General features: G+C 41.7%; 1 protein-coding gene and 1 long non-coding RNA gene across 2 annotated transcripts in view; both read right to left on the reverse strand.

The window, feature by feature from the left end:
- LOC143930338 (protein NDNF-like) overlaps positions 1-7,896 on the reverse strand; it is a 55,827-nt gene extending 47,931 nt beyond the window's left edge. Inside the window, exon 1 of the mRNA XM_077454596.1 lies at positions 7,364-7,896. Coding sequence (XP_077310722.1) covers positions 7,364-7,373 — 10 coding nt within the window. The 5' untranslated portion in view covers positions 7,374-7,896. The remainder of the gene's footprint in view (positions 1-7,363) is intronic.
- Positions 1-16,126, reverse strand: part of LOC143930339 (uncharacterized) — an 892,155-nt gene that overhangs the window by 47,931 nt on the left and 828,098 nt on the right. The gene's annotated exons all lie outside the window — the stretch shown is intronic.

Below are 16,126 nucleotides of genomic sequence, written 5' to 3' on the forward strand. Positions count from 1 at the left end.
CGAGCATGCTGACTAACCCCCAGCCAGAACAGCTCGGATGATGGGGCCAAGCTTCTAGAGGAGGAACAGGAAGTTGAAAATTCACACACAGAATAAAAGCATTTACAAAGGAAAATGAAGGAAAAGGTAAGTGAACCAACAGTACACTATCTTAGTCCTCCTTTAAGCGAACGATCCGTTCTGGTCTGCCTGTAATTTTTTTAGGCAAACCTGAATGGATGCTCCATAGACCTAACTCTAATGAAGCATCGGATGTCAGCGGTGACATGTCCGCTGACATCCGACCCGCTCCAATCCGAAAAAGTGTGACAGAGGAAAAACCTACTTTTCCATCTGTCTGTGGATCGGATTGGGTGACGACGGACTGTGGGAGGGGAGAGCGGCACTCTGACAGGTCCGTTCCTGCACAGTGTGCAGAGGCAGACCTGTCATCTTCCTGCTCAGCGGGGATTGACGGTGCGATCCCCGTTGAGCAAGCGGATGTCCACGGGGTGGATCATCACGGATCTGTCCCGTGCGAAAGAGGCCTTAAAGAAACATATTTAGAAAATAAAATATGAACCTTTAGTATCACTTTAATCACTCTCTGACTACAGCCCTGCTGGTTACAAATGCCTGTTTTTCACCTGTAAAACATGGCCCAATTTGCTGCTGTTTAAAAAAAATCACCTAAAAATCTGACTAATTTTAATAATATTAATGGACAGGAATGAATACAGCTTTTTTAAATTAAAGGGGTTGTAAAGGTTCGTGTTTTTTCACCTTAATACATCCTATGCATTAAGCTGAAAAAACACCTGGCAGTGACCAGCCCCCTGTTTTACTTACCTGAGCCCTTAAACTTGACCTGGCGGGGACGCGCTGTCTCTCTGCCCGGGGTTCTCAGCTCTTGATTGGATAGATTGATAGCAGCACAGCCATTGGTTCCTGCTGCTGTCAATCAAATCCAATGATGCGGGTGCCGGGGGTGGGGCCGAGTCACACATTTGGCAGCTATGGACGCGTAATGCTGGACTTGGGAGCGCGCTGCAAGGTAACCCCCTTGGGAAAGTGCTTCTCTGAGGTGGTTATCTGATGTGGGGAGGAGCTGCGAGAGCCGCTGGGGGATCCCGGAAGATGAGGTTTGGGCCACTCTGTGCAAAACAAGCTGCACAGTGGAGGTAAGTGTGATATATTTGTTATTTAAAAAAAAAAAACCTTACAATCACTTTAAACATTATGTACACACGACCGGACTTTCCATCAGAATAAACTCTGATGGTCTTTTCCGACCGAATGGGCTTACCTACACACGATCACACCAAAGTCCGTTAGTTTCTAACAAGATGACATATGACGGGACTAGAAAAGGAAGTTCAATAGCCAGTAACCAATAGCTACCCTTGCATCGTATTTGGTCAGTCGGAATAGCATACAGATGAACGGTTTTCCCGATAGGAATTGATTCCGTCGGAAAGATTTAAAATATGTTCTATTTCTAGGTCTGTCAGAATAAGGCGGCATTATTCATACTTTGTAAATGGAAGTACTTGAATTCAACTTGGGATCAACCTCTTGCAATCCCACATGCAGCATTGAGACCGGGAGAGGGAGGAGAAGAACTAGGATCCAAGTATTTTGAATGCAAATGCAGAGAGAGTAGAGGGATGACCTCATTGATCTGCTGCTCCTCTTTCACTGACTAGTCAGCAGGCTGAGGTTTGAGGAGTAAACCACTGTATACCTTTACTATAAAAATTACCTTTCCACCATCTCAATCCTTCCTCCACCACCAACATCATAGGCATGCACACAGGGTGGGCCAGGTATGCCTGGGCACACCCTAATTGCCCTGTGTGGTACAGATTCCCCCTGTTTAGACCCCTGATAATTGACCAAAGACCCCTAATGGGGCTCCATAAAAAAATTGTATAAAAATACAAACTACTGACACGGTCCACTGCCCTATTGACACCAATCTTTGCCCTACTGATACTGTCCATTGCTCTGCTGACATCGTCAGTATATACAGGTATACACATGCACACCCATGCAAACATGTTTAAGCTTTGGGGTGCACATCCTAATACAATAGGCTGTGCACACCTATGAGCAGCGTAAAGCAGTGCACTTGTTTAGATATTTATTTTTTACCCTGATCCTGCCCCCACGCTACCAATCTCACCTAGGTGAGAATGATTTATAGCCTTCTCCCACTGCCTCCTATGATTAGTACAACACATATCATGGGGGGTGGCACAAGGTTTCCCCACAGCGCAAGTCAAACCAATATTCATCTAGTGCTTCATCGTCAGGGGGTGGCTGCAAGAGATCAAAAGAGACTGCCAGCTCCCTGATGACTAGTAAATACAGATTATGGTGTGGGGTGGGGTGGGACGTGCAGCATTAGAGCAGTGGGGGCCAAAGGGACAACACAGGATTCTTTAGACTTGTGAGTATGTTTCCTTGGATAAAAGATTACCAAAGGCAAGTGGCATATACCAGTTTAATATAATGGGATTGGGTGAAGTTCCTCTTTAACTGCTGGTGTCATCCACCTGTCTGCTCTGTGCAAGAAGGATATGTAAATCTCAGGGATAGATGTATAGAAATAGAAATTATTTGGCACATAAAACAACTCTCATATATGTATTACATCTTTGCAATTAGCTGCTTGCCTGAAGTTCAGCTTTAATTTATAATCATGTTTTTATTTTCAGTATGATGACCCGTGTGCTCCTGACAAATAACATAAGTACGGTATTTTCAATACAGCAACCACCATCAAATCTTAGCTAAGCATGAGCCGGCCAGCACAAAAACGGTCCTATGTGCATTTAATGTAACATAATGTTTGCAAAACTAACATTTTGAAAGCAGTATTAAACCCAAATGCAAACATTTATTATATTGCAGTTTACAAATTCTTAGATGTGATGGCTGCATTAGTTTTCCTTTATAGACTTTCTTTCCTTTATTTTTACCTGGTGATCTGGCCAGTAAGTCTGTTTTTCTACAAAACAAGCTGTTCTGCAAATGCAGAATTTACAGGTTTGAGACAAACCATTTACAACCGCAGGGGTGCTTACAATGATCAGCTTTTATTTTGTTATAAAAAAAACTTGGTCCTATAAAGGAACAAAACTATTTTCTGTAACTGCCTATACAGTGTTAACTGGAGTTCAGTTTTAATACATTAGTGTATGTATGTGTAGTTTTTTCAGAATCCTACTTAACTAGGAGGATGCAGCATCAGTCCCCCGCCGGCTCTAATGCCGCGTACACATGAGCGGAACGTGCGTCAGAAAAAGTCAGACGGAAGCTTTTCATCATATATTCCGATTGTGTGTATGCCCCATCAGACTTTTTTTTTCAAAAATTCTGATGGACCTAGAAATAGAACATGTTCTAAATATTTCCGATGGAACCAATTCCTATCGGAGGAAAATGCTTGTCTGTATGCTGTTCCGACGGACCAAAAACGACACATGCTCTGAAGCAACTACGAGACGGAAGCTGTTGGCTACTGGTTATTGAACTTCCTTTTTCTAGTCCCATCGTGCGTGTTGTACGTCACCGCATTCTTAACGATCGGACTTTGGTGTGATCGTGTGTACACAAGACAGTTTTAGTGGAATTCAGAAAAACCTTCAGAGTTTATTCCGACGGGAAAACCGGCCATGTGTACAGGGCATAAGGCTGAGAACTGAGCGATCAAACACCACCAATTGCTCAGTTATCAGGGCTCTGTGGGCAGAAAGACAATGACTGAGTCACCGGCTGTCTGTTCTGCCCCCTCCTCTGCCCCCTCCTCGCTCACTGGAGTGCTGGGCTGTGGAGGGGACGGGAGCGGCGGCTCAGTCGTTAGCTGAGAGGCTGAGCCGGGTGCCAGTCCTGGCATGTGGGAGGATCCTGACTTCTGAGATCTTGCCCGAGCCTGGACTGGATCTGTGACAGCAGGCTTCAGCCCGCTGTCTGCAGAAATGGGTCACAGGAGTGCAGAACAAACTGCACTCCTGTGATGCACAGGAGAAGTACTGCCAAATGAGCTTTGGCTGTACGTCACCTTTAACAATGCTACTATCCAAAGGTGCACGCTATGCTCATCATGCAAAGTGGGGGCACGCTATTACAAGAGGCGTGTTACTAGGTAGATTCAATATCTAAAATTTGTGGTTTTGGGTTAACTACTTACGGACCAGCCGCCGCTGTTATTCGTCAATATTTTGGCGTGGAATACAGTTATTATGGCAGCAGATAGCTGCAATAACCCCAGTATCCTCTTAAAGGGTGGGCGGTCCGCTTTCAGATAAAAGTGGTCTCTACGGCGCAAGATCACCTTTTTCAAAAGTGGGAGAGCTGAGTGAGGGAAAGAGTGAGGGCCGTCACTTCCGGCCTAATGGTCTTAGAGGGTAAAAAAAAATTTTGAAACAAAATTTTATTTTTTTATTGCATTTAAGTATAAATGTTAGACCTGATGTCTCTTTGACCCCATAGCTTACATTAAAGAGGTCCTGCTATTCTTTTTTTCTATTACAAGGGATGTTTACATTCCTTGCAATAGGAATAAAAGTGACCCATAAAAATAAATTTTTCGCGCAGACGTGCCCGCATATGAAAACGGTGTTCAAACCACTCATGTGAGGTATCGCTGCGATCGTTAGAGCGAGAGCAATAATTCTAGCCCTAGACCTCCTCTGTAACTCAAAACTGATAACCTGTAGACATTTTTATATGCCGCCTATGGAGATTTTTAAGGATTGAAGTTTGTTGTCAATCCACGAGCGGGTGCAATTTTGAAGCATGACATGTTGGGTATCAATTTACTCGGCTTAACATTATATTTCACAATATAAAAATTTTTTAGCTAACTTTACTGTTTTCTTATTTTTTAATTCAAAATTTTATATTTTCCCAAATAATTGTGTTTGTAAGACCGGTGTGCAAATACGGTGTGACATAAAGTATTGCAACAACCACCATTTTATTCTCTAGGGTGTCTGAAAAAAAATCTATATAATGTTTGGGGGTTCTAAATAATTTTCTAGCAAAAAAAAATGATTTTAACTTGTAAACAACAAGTTTGAAAAATAGGCAAACCATTCAGATGGGTTTTACATTACTTGAAATTCTACACTAAGACCCCTTTCACACCCGAGGGCGCTTTGCAGGCGCTATAGCGTTAGAAATAGCGCCTGCAATGCGCCCTAAAACTGCTGCACCATTGTCTCCAGTGTGGAGCGGTGCGCTGGCAGGACGTCAGGAAGAGTCCTGCCAGCAGCTTCTTTGGATCGGTGAAGGAACGGTGTGTTTACCGCTCCTCCACCACTGCTCCCCATTGAAATCAATGGGGCAGCCCTGCAATACCGCCAGCAAAACGCTGCTATTGCGGGTGGTTTTAACCCTTTTTAAAAGGGGTAGAAGTGCCCCGCTAATGGCCGAAATGCACCGCAAATCCAACAGTAAAACGCAGTTAAAATTGCGGTGTTTTACCTCCGACACTATGGGCGGCGCAGTGTGAAAGCCCTCTAAATTGTCTTAGCCTTCCTTATTATTATAATAATCATTTTCTCTTCTTGAACAGAATCTGCAGGTCAGGTTAACAGCACATCACATCCAGCATTTATAAAAATGAACGCATGATCAGCAGCACTAAAATCAAAATATTCATAACAGTGGTGCCCATCATCATCTATACATCTTTTAATACTCTATCAGGTTTATTTACTAATGCTGGAGAGTTCAAAATCAGGCTCACTTCTGCATAGAGACCAATCAGCTTCCAGGTTTTATTGCCAACGCTTAATTGAACAAGCTGATTGGTTTCTATGCATAAGTGAGCCTGATTTTTACTAAGTGAGCCAGATTTTGCATTCTCCAGCTTTAGTGAATAAACCACCATTAAAGAGGACCTGTTATGCTTGTTTTCTATTACAAGGGATGTTTATATTCCTTGTAAGCCCTTGTACACACGGTCGGACATTCCGACGGAAAATGTCCGATCGGAGCGTGTTGTCGGATAATCCGACTGTGTGTGGGCTCCATCGGACTGTTTCCGTCGGAATATCCGACCAACAAAGTTTTAGAGCAGGTCTATAAAATTTTCCGACAACATGATCCGATCGGAGAATTCCGATTGGACAAAGTGGCATGCATGCTCAGATAAAATTCCGAGACCAAAGCTATTGGCTACTAGCCTGAACGTAGTCCCATCGTAACGAAATAACGTCGCCACGTTCAGAACGATCGGATTTTCCGACAACTTTGTCCAACCGTGTGTATGCAATCATTTCGGACAAAATCCGCCAGACAAAATCCAACGGATTTGGTGCCAGAACGTCAGACCATGTGTACAAGGGCTAATAGGAATAATAAAGACAGCGTAAAAATAAAAGCTTGCATGCAGAAGTGAACGCATACATATGAAAATAGTGTTCAAACCACACACGTGAGGTATCGTCGCAATCATTAGAGCGAGAGCATAAATTCTAGCTCTAGACCTCCTCTGTAACTCAAAACTGGTAACCTGTAGACATTTTTAAACATCGCCTATAGAGATTTTTAAGGGTCAAAGTTTGTCGCTATTCCATAAGCAGGCGCAATTTTGAAGTGTGACATGTTGGGTATCAATTTACTCTGCGTAACATTATATTTCACAATAAAAAAAAATTGGGGTAACTGTTTTCTTATTTTTTTAATTCACAAAAGTGTATTTTTCCCCCAACAAAAATGTGTTTGTAAGACCGCTGCGCAAATACGGTGTGACATAAGGTATTGCACAAGCGCAGAAGTGAACGCATACATGAACAAACGCCCTGCCCTGCTGCATTACATACTATCATTACTGGACATGTCTTATACCTGCACTCATTCTGGGGCCAGATGAGGTTTTACCTCCCCCCGATAAAGTACTATAATGCGATAGTGATGTGACAAGATGCTGAGACTTGTATTTTTACTTCAAGAAGAATTAATATAAAAATGAATGCATAATAGAGTTGCTGCCCCTACTAATTATCCTACCACTGCAGTGCTAATTAGAATAAAAAAATATTACAACATTAGCATTCATAACAATCATTATCTCTATCAACATTATTACTACAGCTACGGCATAAGTGTCAAACAATTAAAATAAAATGAGAAGCGTAGAGCTGTCGCATTGTTCTTTAAAACTTTCATCTCTTGGCTGCAGAGCACGCATTCGATTCTAAGTGCTAAGATATTAGCTGTTGTCTAAAAAAAATTCCCTTCTGGCAATCTATTTATTTTTTATTTTTTTACATCATCTATCCAATTAAAGTACAAAGGACATAAAGTGGACAAAGCAGGTCCTGGTGCAAACTTCTATCACTTTAGCATATATAAAAGAAAATATACTCACTTCCCATCATTGATGTACACCTCTTAGGCTCCAGTTAGTTCTCCGGTAAAGTGAGATCTGTTTATCCTTCTAGGAGAGGGTCACATGAAACACCCTCCAAGACCGATTGAAGTTTTTCATGGTGAGACGCTTTAAGACTCCTTCAGCTTGAAAGATGTCTCTTTCCAGATATGAAGCTTTTCTTATTCTTCTCTCTATTGAGCAATGAATGGCTTTTCGGAGATTCCCCTGTGGTAGAACTAAGGCTCAGTATCCCCTGCGAGTTTGTGGCTAGACTGCTCTCCTGCTCACTAAAGAGTTAGTTGTTGGCAGATCTGCAGATGGATAAGGGTTTGAATGATAGACAGAGAGGGAGAGAGGGACACCCACTTAACTCTTGTAGAGCCCTTTACAATACAGATAAAGGGTACCTGGCCTCATCCTATCAATAATCCGGCATTAGTGGAAGTGCAGTTAGATATTGTAGATCATATTTAATACCCTAGAGTGCTGGGATAGACCCCCTCCTTCTCTCTGCAATCTCATTAAAACATGTGATATCTAAAAAGGAATGTGCTGGGAGAATACATTCAAGCAAGTGGGAGCTGTCAGAAAAGTGAGGCTCAGAATATATTTACATTATATGGAAGCCATCCGCAACCAAGTGTCATTACGATTTATGTCTGCGGGAGCCAGCAAGTGACTTTCGATAAATCACCAACTGGCGAGTTAAAAGATACACGATCACCGTTTTAACTTTAAACCAGGAGCAGCCCAAACATTCCAGCTACTGGGAGCGTTATATACTGCATTTATCACGCCATAGAGCAGGTGCACGCTTTAATATTTTCGCACACGTGTCATTTGTTTTTGTAATGCGCTTCAACCCTGTCAGGGCCATTACATATTTTTTTTTCTTCCAATTTTGGAAAATTATAGACTTATTGATCTCATGTAATGTTTCGCAGGTCATGATACCTTTTAGTGGACTGACATTGAGTCCCGGGAAGCATAAATTGGATTTGTTTTTAGATGACCTCAACATTTTCTTTGTCTTAAGAAAAATGACAGTGGTTTTTTCTCTTTTCTACTCTACTGAAAAGTAAAAAAAATAAAAAAAATGTATGAAATGGGAAAAGAGAAGGGGGATTGTCGCAGTGTTTACAGATAATATCGGAAACCGTATATTGATAAAAAATATATATATCATTTTAAGCACCGCGACAATCCCCCTTCTCTTTTCCCATTTCATACATTTGATTACTTGGGATGAGGTGCAAAAATACTTGGGTGTTCTACCTTTAGCCAGACATGTTCAATATAAAAAAAAATAATATGTTGCCTATTAATACACTTTAATTAACAACCCCCCCCCCCCCCCCGTGTATAAATGCGCTCCAAATAACTCCCTTGTTTTAATGTCATTAAAGTGTTTCTAAACCCAGGACTCTGCATTCACTATATTTGGTCTCCCACAGTACACAGAACATGGAAATGCAATTATTTTAGTAAATATAAACTGCCAAATAACTTTTCTCACCAGCAGTATATAGCCGTCTTGTGACTTCTATCAGTGTCTGGTTAAAGCGGTATTAAAGTCTCTATTTATTTATTTTTTAAGCACTTGCCCTCCTGAAGGTTTACCCCCCTTCATGACCAGGTCATTTTTTTGCCTTTACAACTCCTTTAAAATGTTGCATCTCAAATTAGCAGTAGTTTCATAGTTTCATAGTTAGTAAGGTTGAATAAAGACACCAGTCCATCCAGTTCAACCTGAGTGAGTGTCTACCCCTATCCCTGAACATTGCATACTCACATCGGTCCCTGTCCTCAAGGATCCCACAATCCAAGGTCCCCATTCATAAACTGGGGCCAATTTTTGGACAGAAGCCAATTAACCTACCTGCATGTCTTTGGAGTGTGGGAGGAAACCGGAGTACCCATAAGAAACCCGTGCAGGCACAGGGAGAACATACAAACTCCAAGCAGGTAGTGGCATGGTTGTGATTTGAACCAGCAACCCTTTTTACTGGTAGGTGAGAGTGCTAACAACTACACCACTGTGCTGCCCAGCCCCGTAAGGATTTACCCTCTTCCTGTCCAAGCCATTTTTTGCGATACGGCACTGCGTCACTTTAACCACTTCAGCCCCAGAAGAATTTGCCCCTTCCTTCCGTCGCTTTAACTGACAATTGCACAGTCGTATGATGTGGTACCCAAACAAAATTGATGTCCCTTTTTCCCCACAAACAGAGCTTTCTTTTGGTGGTATTTGATCACCTCTGGGGTTTTTATTTTTTGCGCTATAAACAAAAAAAGAGCGACAGTTTTGAAAAAAAAGCAATATTTTTTACTTTTTGCTATAATAAATATCCCCCAAATATATATATATAAAAAAAATATTTTTCCTCAGTTTAGGCCGATATGTATTCTTCTACATATTTTTGGTAAAAGAAAAAACTTGCAATAAGCGTATATTGATTGGTTTGCGCAAAATATATAGCATCTACAAAATACGGGACCCGAGGTCATGGCCACAAAGATCGTGGCAAGCGTGCACGTGCGACACCGCTTCTTAAAGGGGACATACCTGTACCTCTTTTGCCTGGTGGTGCCATTCTGCCAAAGTACATTGGCGCGTGCTGGCCGGCAAGCGGTTAACTGACAATTGCGCACTCGTGTGACGTTGTACCCAAACAAAATTGACGTCCTTTTTTTTCCCACAAATAGAGCTTTCGTTTGGTGGTATTTGATCACCTCTGTGGTTTTTAATTTTTGCTCAATAAAAATAAAAAGAACCAACAATTTTGAAAAAAACAAACAGTATTTCTTACTTTCTGCTATAAAACTCATCTAATAAAAAAATGGAAAAATATAATTTCTTCATCAATTTAGACCAATATGTATTCTGCTACATGTTTTTGGTAAAAAAAATATCCCAATAAACATATATTGATTAGATTGCTTTGCGCAAAAGATGTAGCATCTACAAACTATAGCATAGATTTATGGAATTGAATTAGATTTGTGGAGGACAAATCGGACACTAAGTGACACTTTGTGGGAACCAGTGACACCAATATAGTGATCAGTGCTAAAAAACGCACTAATGTACTAATGACACTGGCAGGGAAGGGGTTAACATCAGGGGTGATCAAAGGGTTAAATGTCTTGCTAGGGAGTGCTTGCTAACTGTGTGGTGGGTGCTTGTACTGTGTAATAGTACATTATGACAGGCTTACCTGCAGACAGAGCCCTCCAGCACTGTGCTGACAAATTCTCCTTGGTCTCCGGCAGCTTCCATCTTTGTCTGGTCTTACTTCCGGGTTCCCGAACTGCAGGCACTTGTATGGCTGAGCCGCAGGTGACGTCACTCCTGTGTATGCACACAGTAATCACATCGCCTCAACATGCACTAACCCCTGAAGGAGCTGCTGAATTTTTCTGGGCTTACCGATTACCTCCACCAGCTCATACTCGTTGTCCTTGTCTAGGAGTTCCCAGGGTTGATGACCCAGTAATTGTAGAGAACGACACTTGAAGTCCTTGTTAGGATTTTTATTTTGCATAAAACAGCTCAACAAACTCAGTCCCTAAGTTGGGAATAGAGGGTATCAGGGTAGAGTTTAGCTCAGGTGTTTGGAACTGCTGACTTCAATAAAAGTCTCTCTCTCTGTACACAATCCAGGGAACAGCCGCTCACAACTGGACTCTTTAGCTTAAGTTTGTGTTTAGCAGCCAACAGGTAATTCTAGCTTTTCAAAGTCTCTCAAGCAGACTTGGTTGGAAACTTAGTTACAACTGGTAGAAGTAGAAACTTTTCTTACTGTACCAGAATACCAGAACCTTTCAGCCGGTCTGGCGACACTGTAAGAATTGTGAATTCAATCAATACCTATGGCAGCTCAGCTTCCAGGCTCTTACCGACCAGCCAGCCTTGTGCGTGGCTTTCTTACTGAAGAGTCCTCCCTTGGTCACGTGTAGAGTTGCTGGGCCTCTCCAAACCCGAGACGGCACCGGAACACCTTAGGCCGCGTACACACGCGGGGACTGTTCGCTCAACTTTGTCCGTCAAACAGTTTCAGCAAACAGTCCGCTCAAAATTAGCATGGACGGACTTGCCCACACACGACGAACGAACAGTTTGCTGAAACCGTGCGCGATGACGTGAACGGCACGTACGACGGGACGGAAAATACGACGTCCTATACACTGCATTACAACTTTCGGCGTGTAAATCCTTTCTGAGCATGCGCGGAACTTAGTTTGACGAACAAGCCTACACACGAGGGGACTGTTCGCTGAAACCAAGTTTCAGCGGACAGTTTTTCGGAATTTCCGAAAAACTTTGTTCAGCAGACTGTTCGCTGAAACTGTCCGCTGAAAGCCCACACACGGGCGGACTGTCCGCCGAAACACTGTTCAGCGGACAAAGTTGGGCGAACAGTCCCCGCGTGTGTACGCGGCCTTGGAATCCTCCTCCCAGTTAATGCGCCTCGAACTAGCCAGTTCTGAGGCTTGGAAACGGATACCCCAGGCCATGAGGGCCCCTGGGGGCTGGTCAGGAGAAAGTAACAACTTCTGGACTGGAACCCAGAACCACGTGACTTCGGCACCTTAAGTACCCTTTCCCAGATTATGCAGTGAGACAAACGCACCCACTGATTGGCTCCGAGAAAGAGATTGGTACCCAATGCATCCAACCAGACTGCGTTCTATAGCCTCCCATAGGTGTACACCCCACCTATGACTAGGCAGAACTTCTATACAGCCCAGCCAAATTGATGCCAAAGTACAATTTAGCACAATTAATCCCAAAACTCACTACAGTTTTGAGCAAAAACTAAATTTAAATACATAGCGCATTCTCATTAGGAGTACCGGCGCTAAATTTATAATAACAAACAAAGAAAAGGAGAGGAAGAGGGCCTTAGAGAACCTGGGAAAAGGAAGAAAACGTGAAAGACAAAACTGGAAAAAGTTGGAAAACCCAAGGTTTCCTAAGGCCCCCTTCCTCTCTTATTCTCCTCCCTTCCCTTTACCCATTTCCCCTCTTCCATTTCCCCTCTCTCCTTTTCCCCTTATATTTCCCCTCCTCTTTTCCCCCTTCCCTTTTTCCTACCTGGGTGTTCCTCTCTTTACATCCCTCTGTCCCTTCCCACCTCTCTTTATCTCTGCCCTTTTTTCTCTCTCTCTCGTCCCTCTTGTGGAGATTAGGATCTTTTATGGAATTGTTCATTTTGTAATTGGGTTATGGTTGGTATTTCCTAACATATATATTTTTTTAATGTGATATCAGTGTCCACCCTGTTCATATCTGAGATCTAAAGGTCCTCCTGATGAAGCGGAAGATTTCTTGAAACGTGTTGATCCTCAGATTGTGATTTTACCTTCATACATTATTTATTCTGCCAATTCCTGTTTAAAGCACAAGAAGTCTAATTGGCAGATGTTTTTAAATTATGACATATTATCCAGGTTTTAAGGTTTTTTTCGAACGTGTATAAAACTTTCTATTTTTTACTTTCTAATTTTTTTACAAATTGTTGGTGTTTTTGCGCTTTACCTTTAGAGGTATATATAAAGTCCCAATATATAATTTTTCCTGTGGTTACGATTTAGTGACACCCTAACCTGCTGCTAAGAATATACAGAAAAAATGATCCCCTACTGAAGCAAAAGACTCCCCCAAGGAATACAATATGTAGCACAGAGTGCTCGTGGGCTAGATACAAGCTCGGGCTGGCCCATCAGAGCGCAGGCTGGTCATTAATAGTAAAAAGTGGGGGCTGGCAACTACCACTCATGGGTTTTAATGACGTTTTGTTCTAAAAAATACAGTGCCACGTGCTGTAATTGACTGCTCTCTAGGCTGTCGATTACAGAGCCTGGCCTGCCTCCTATGACCATGACCTGTCTACCTCCATGATGCTGCTAAAAGAGCCCTTCAGCCTAACAGAAATTACATTTTTGGTGAGAGACTTCTAAAGGAATGCAGACATTGCAACGTTTCTCATAAGAACACTTATAGTACACCAGGTGATTATAATGAACCAGACCCATTTAGAATCAATATCCAAAGAACAAAGGAAAAAAAATATCAAAAGATGAAATACACATAAACTTCATGATTTTGAGAAATCTGAGGTCAACAAATCATTGTTATACTTGATTTAGAGAGGGTGTAAGGTCACATTTTGGATCTAGACCCCTCCTTGATGGGTTCAATATAGAATCCAGCAATGAGGGGGATGACAAACACACTACTGAATTTGTGGAATTAATGTATCCAAGATGCATGCTAAAGTTTCACTTTATAAAAGTATTTGTTTTTATTTGTAAGTATTATATTAAGTTTGACAGCATAATGTATCTGATTTCAGAACTACTGGATAGCACATGTATTTGCGGTGTGCAGAAAAATTTTAAACTGGCATACCATTTTATAATGCAAATTGAGATACGGAAATACTGTAACAGTGTGAATAATTCATCACAGATTCCAGACTACGTTTCAGACTATCTTGTATAATTCTCAAGAAACATTATTAAAACTCCCAGATTTATCATGTGGATAAAATAACATTCTTTAACGTGCACAGAATAGTAATATTACTGACATAGGGCAGAGAGAAAAATAAAACAAAGATCTGTCACTGCGAGAATAATAGCCAATATGTATCAGGTAAGCCCAGTTTTATTTTTCAGCTGCTGTTTGGTGAACCTGGTGGTTGTAGCTGGTGGGAAAGCAGAGGAGAAGATTGATGTAAAGTGACATTGTATGGTCAAAAGCAACCTTCTCTAAGCTGTATCTGCAAAGGATAAGTACATCCAGGAGTTTTGATCTTCTTTTTGTTTAAAGGCACTCAGTGGTTCCTTTCACCAAATGGAGAGGGCGACTTTCAATATCTTTTTAGCAAGGGAGGCTAAGTGGAGATTGTTTTTGGCCTGATAGGCTCTCATTTTAAATGGGCTCCCAAAGCACCATGATGCTGGTTTCACTGTACATGCACATTTTTTTTTCAATGCTGTGCACTACAATTCACAAATGGTTTAAACTTGCTCTTTTTGGCATAATATACATTGTAGTGAGTTGTGTAGGTGTGTTGGGGTTTGAATGTTACGACAATAAAATGCACAGAGAGGTATATGTTAACATGACCTTGCAGTAATACACAAAAAATAAACACAATTACCTTCATGTTACTATAATGCATTAGTATCAATCTGCCCCCATAAAAGTACCACTTATACCAGTTAATATTTGCCTCCAGGCCCATGGCCACTGTCTCAGGTCTGATATATGGTACATTGGGGCTCCCTAAACCTGGGTGCTAAATGCCACAGATGATTAATCAAGCTTCTGAGTTATTGGCTCTTACTCCTCTCACAGTATGTTACACACTGTTCTTAAGCAAGGGCTCCCTTTACAGTGACGGGCCAATGGTACGATGCATTTGGCAATGCCAGGACCTACCCAATCAAACAAGAAGATTGTTCTGTCCCCGCTACACCTTTCCCCGTTTGTAGCTTGACATGCAGCTAAACCCTCCTGTTCTGCAATAAGCCAGACTGAGTGTCATTTTGAAGCTTTATTAACAAAACAGGGTAGGGTGAAACTATTGAGAAAAACAAACACAGATACATATAATCGGTATATGAAATGTACACAAAATACTGTACAATTAATAAGCTAGACTGCTGATGGCAATGTGTAATTTTCACCAGCGATGCTGAGTTTAGGGGATGCAGGTTTTAGTCCAACATCTGATCTTATAGCTGGTTCATTCTTTCAGTTTCTAAGATGGAGTCTGAGTTCCCAGGATGCACCTGTTTCTCTTCCTTACACTGAAAAATTATGGGAACTTTTGTTAAAGGGGAACAGTTTCTAATTTCTGCAAAAACAGTAAATTTACCACTAGCTCCATTTTTTGGTCAAATCTGATATTGCAGGCAAAGCAACTTAATATCCTGCTGGAGTCAGATAAAAGATCCTTACTATTACCTTTACGCACCTGTTTCTCTTCCTTATACTGAAAAATGATGGGAACTTTTGTTAAAGGTGAGAAGTTTCTAGTTTCTGCAAAAACAGTAAATTCAAGACTAGCCCCATCTTGTGGTCAAATCTGATATTGCAGGCAAAGCAACCTGATTAATATCCTGCTGGACGCAGAACAATGATCCTTACTATTGCCTTTATTAGCCTTTTCAAACTAATGTCAGTTTTTTATTGTAGCCTGGCTTTCCTTGACTTTATGGCCAAGCCCTTCCAACTGCAATTCTCCGCTGTCTGATGAGAGTGTCTTTACTGCCCCTGAGGCAGACATTATTAGACAGTGGAATGACCGTTGGCATGATTTAGCCATGAAGTAAGGCAATGTCAGGCTTCAGTAACAACATATAATTAAATCAGAGAGGGATAAAGAAGAGGATTTTTTGAATCATAAAGGTAAGAGCAGGTCTCTTTCAGGACATTTCAAAATATATGTTTCTCCATATAACTGTTGACCAAAAAGTCTCCATGACTATATTAAAAAAACATCAGCCACTACCACAGTAGTTGATGGCATTACACTTCTTCTGTTAGCCTCAGCAGCAGTCCATTTAACTGCTATACTACAGTAAAATGTCCAAGGCAAGCCCCCTGGTAGGGCAGTCTGCCCAGATCCAGAAGCTGGGAGATGTAATGGGAGACAGGGACCCGTCTATACACTTTGGCACAGTCCACCTTCTGCTCCCATCTCCATACAAAGATGTTTCCATCGCTTCACTTCTGTGTTCGCT

Source organism: Lithobates pipiens, unplaced genomic scaffold, assembly GCF_037356315.1.
Source record: "Lithobates pipiens isolate NorthernLeopardFrog02 unplaced genomic scaffold, aLitPip1_a1.2 Scaffold_25, whole genome shotgun sequence".
Taxonomy (NCBI): Eukaryota; Metazoa; Chordata; class Amphibia; order Anura; family Ranidae; genus Lithobates; species Lithobates pipiens.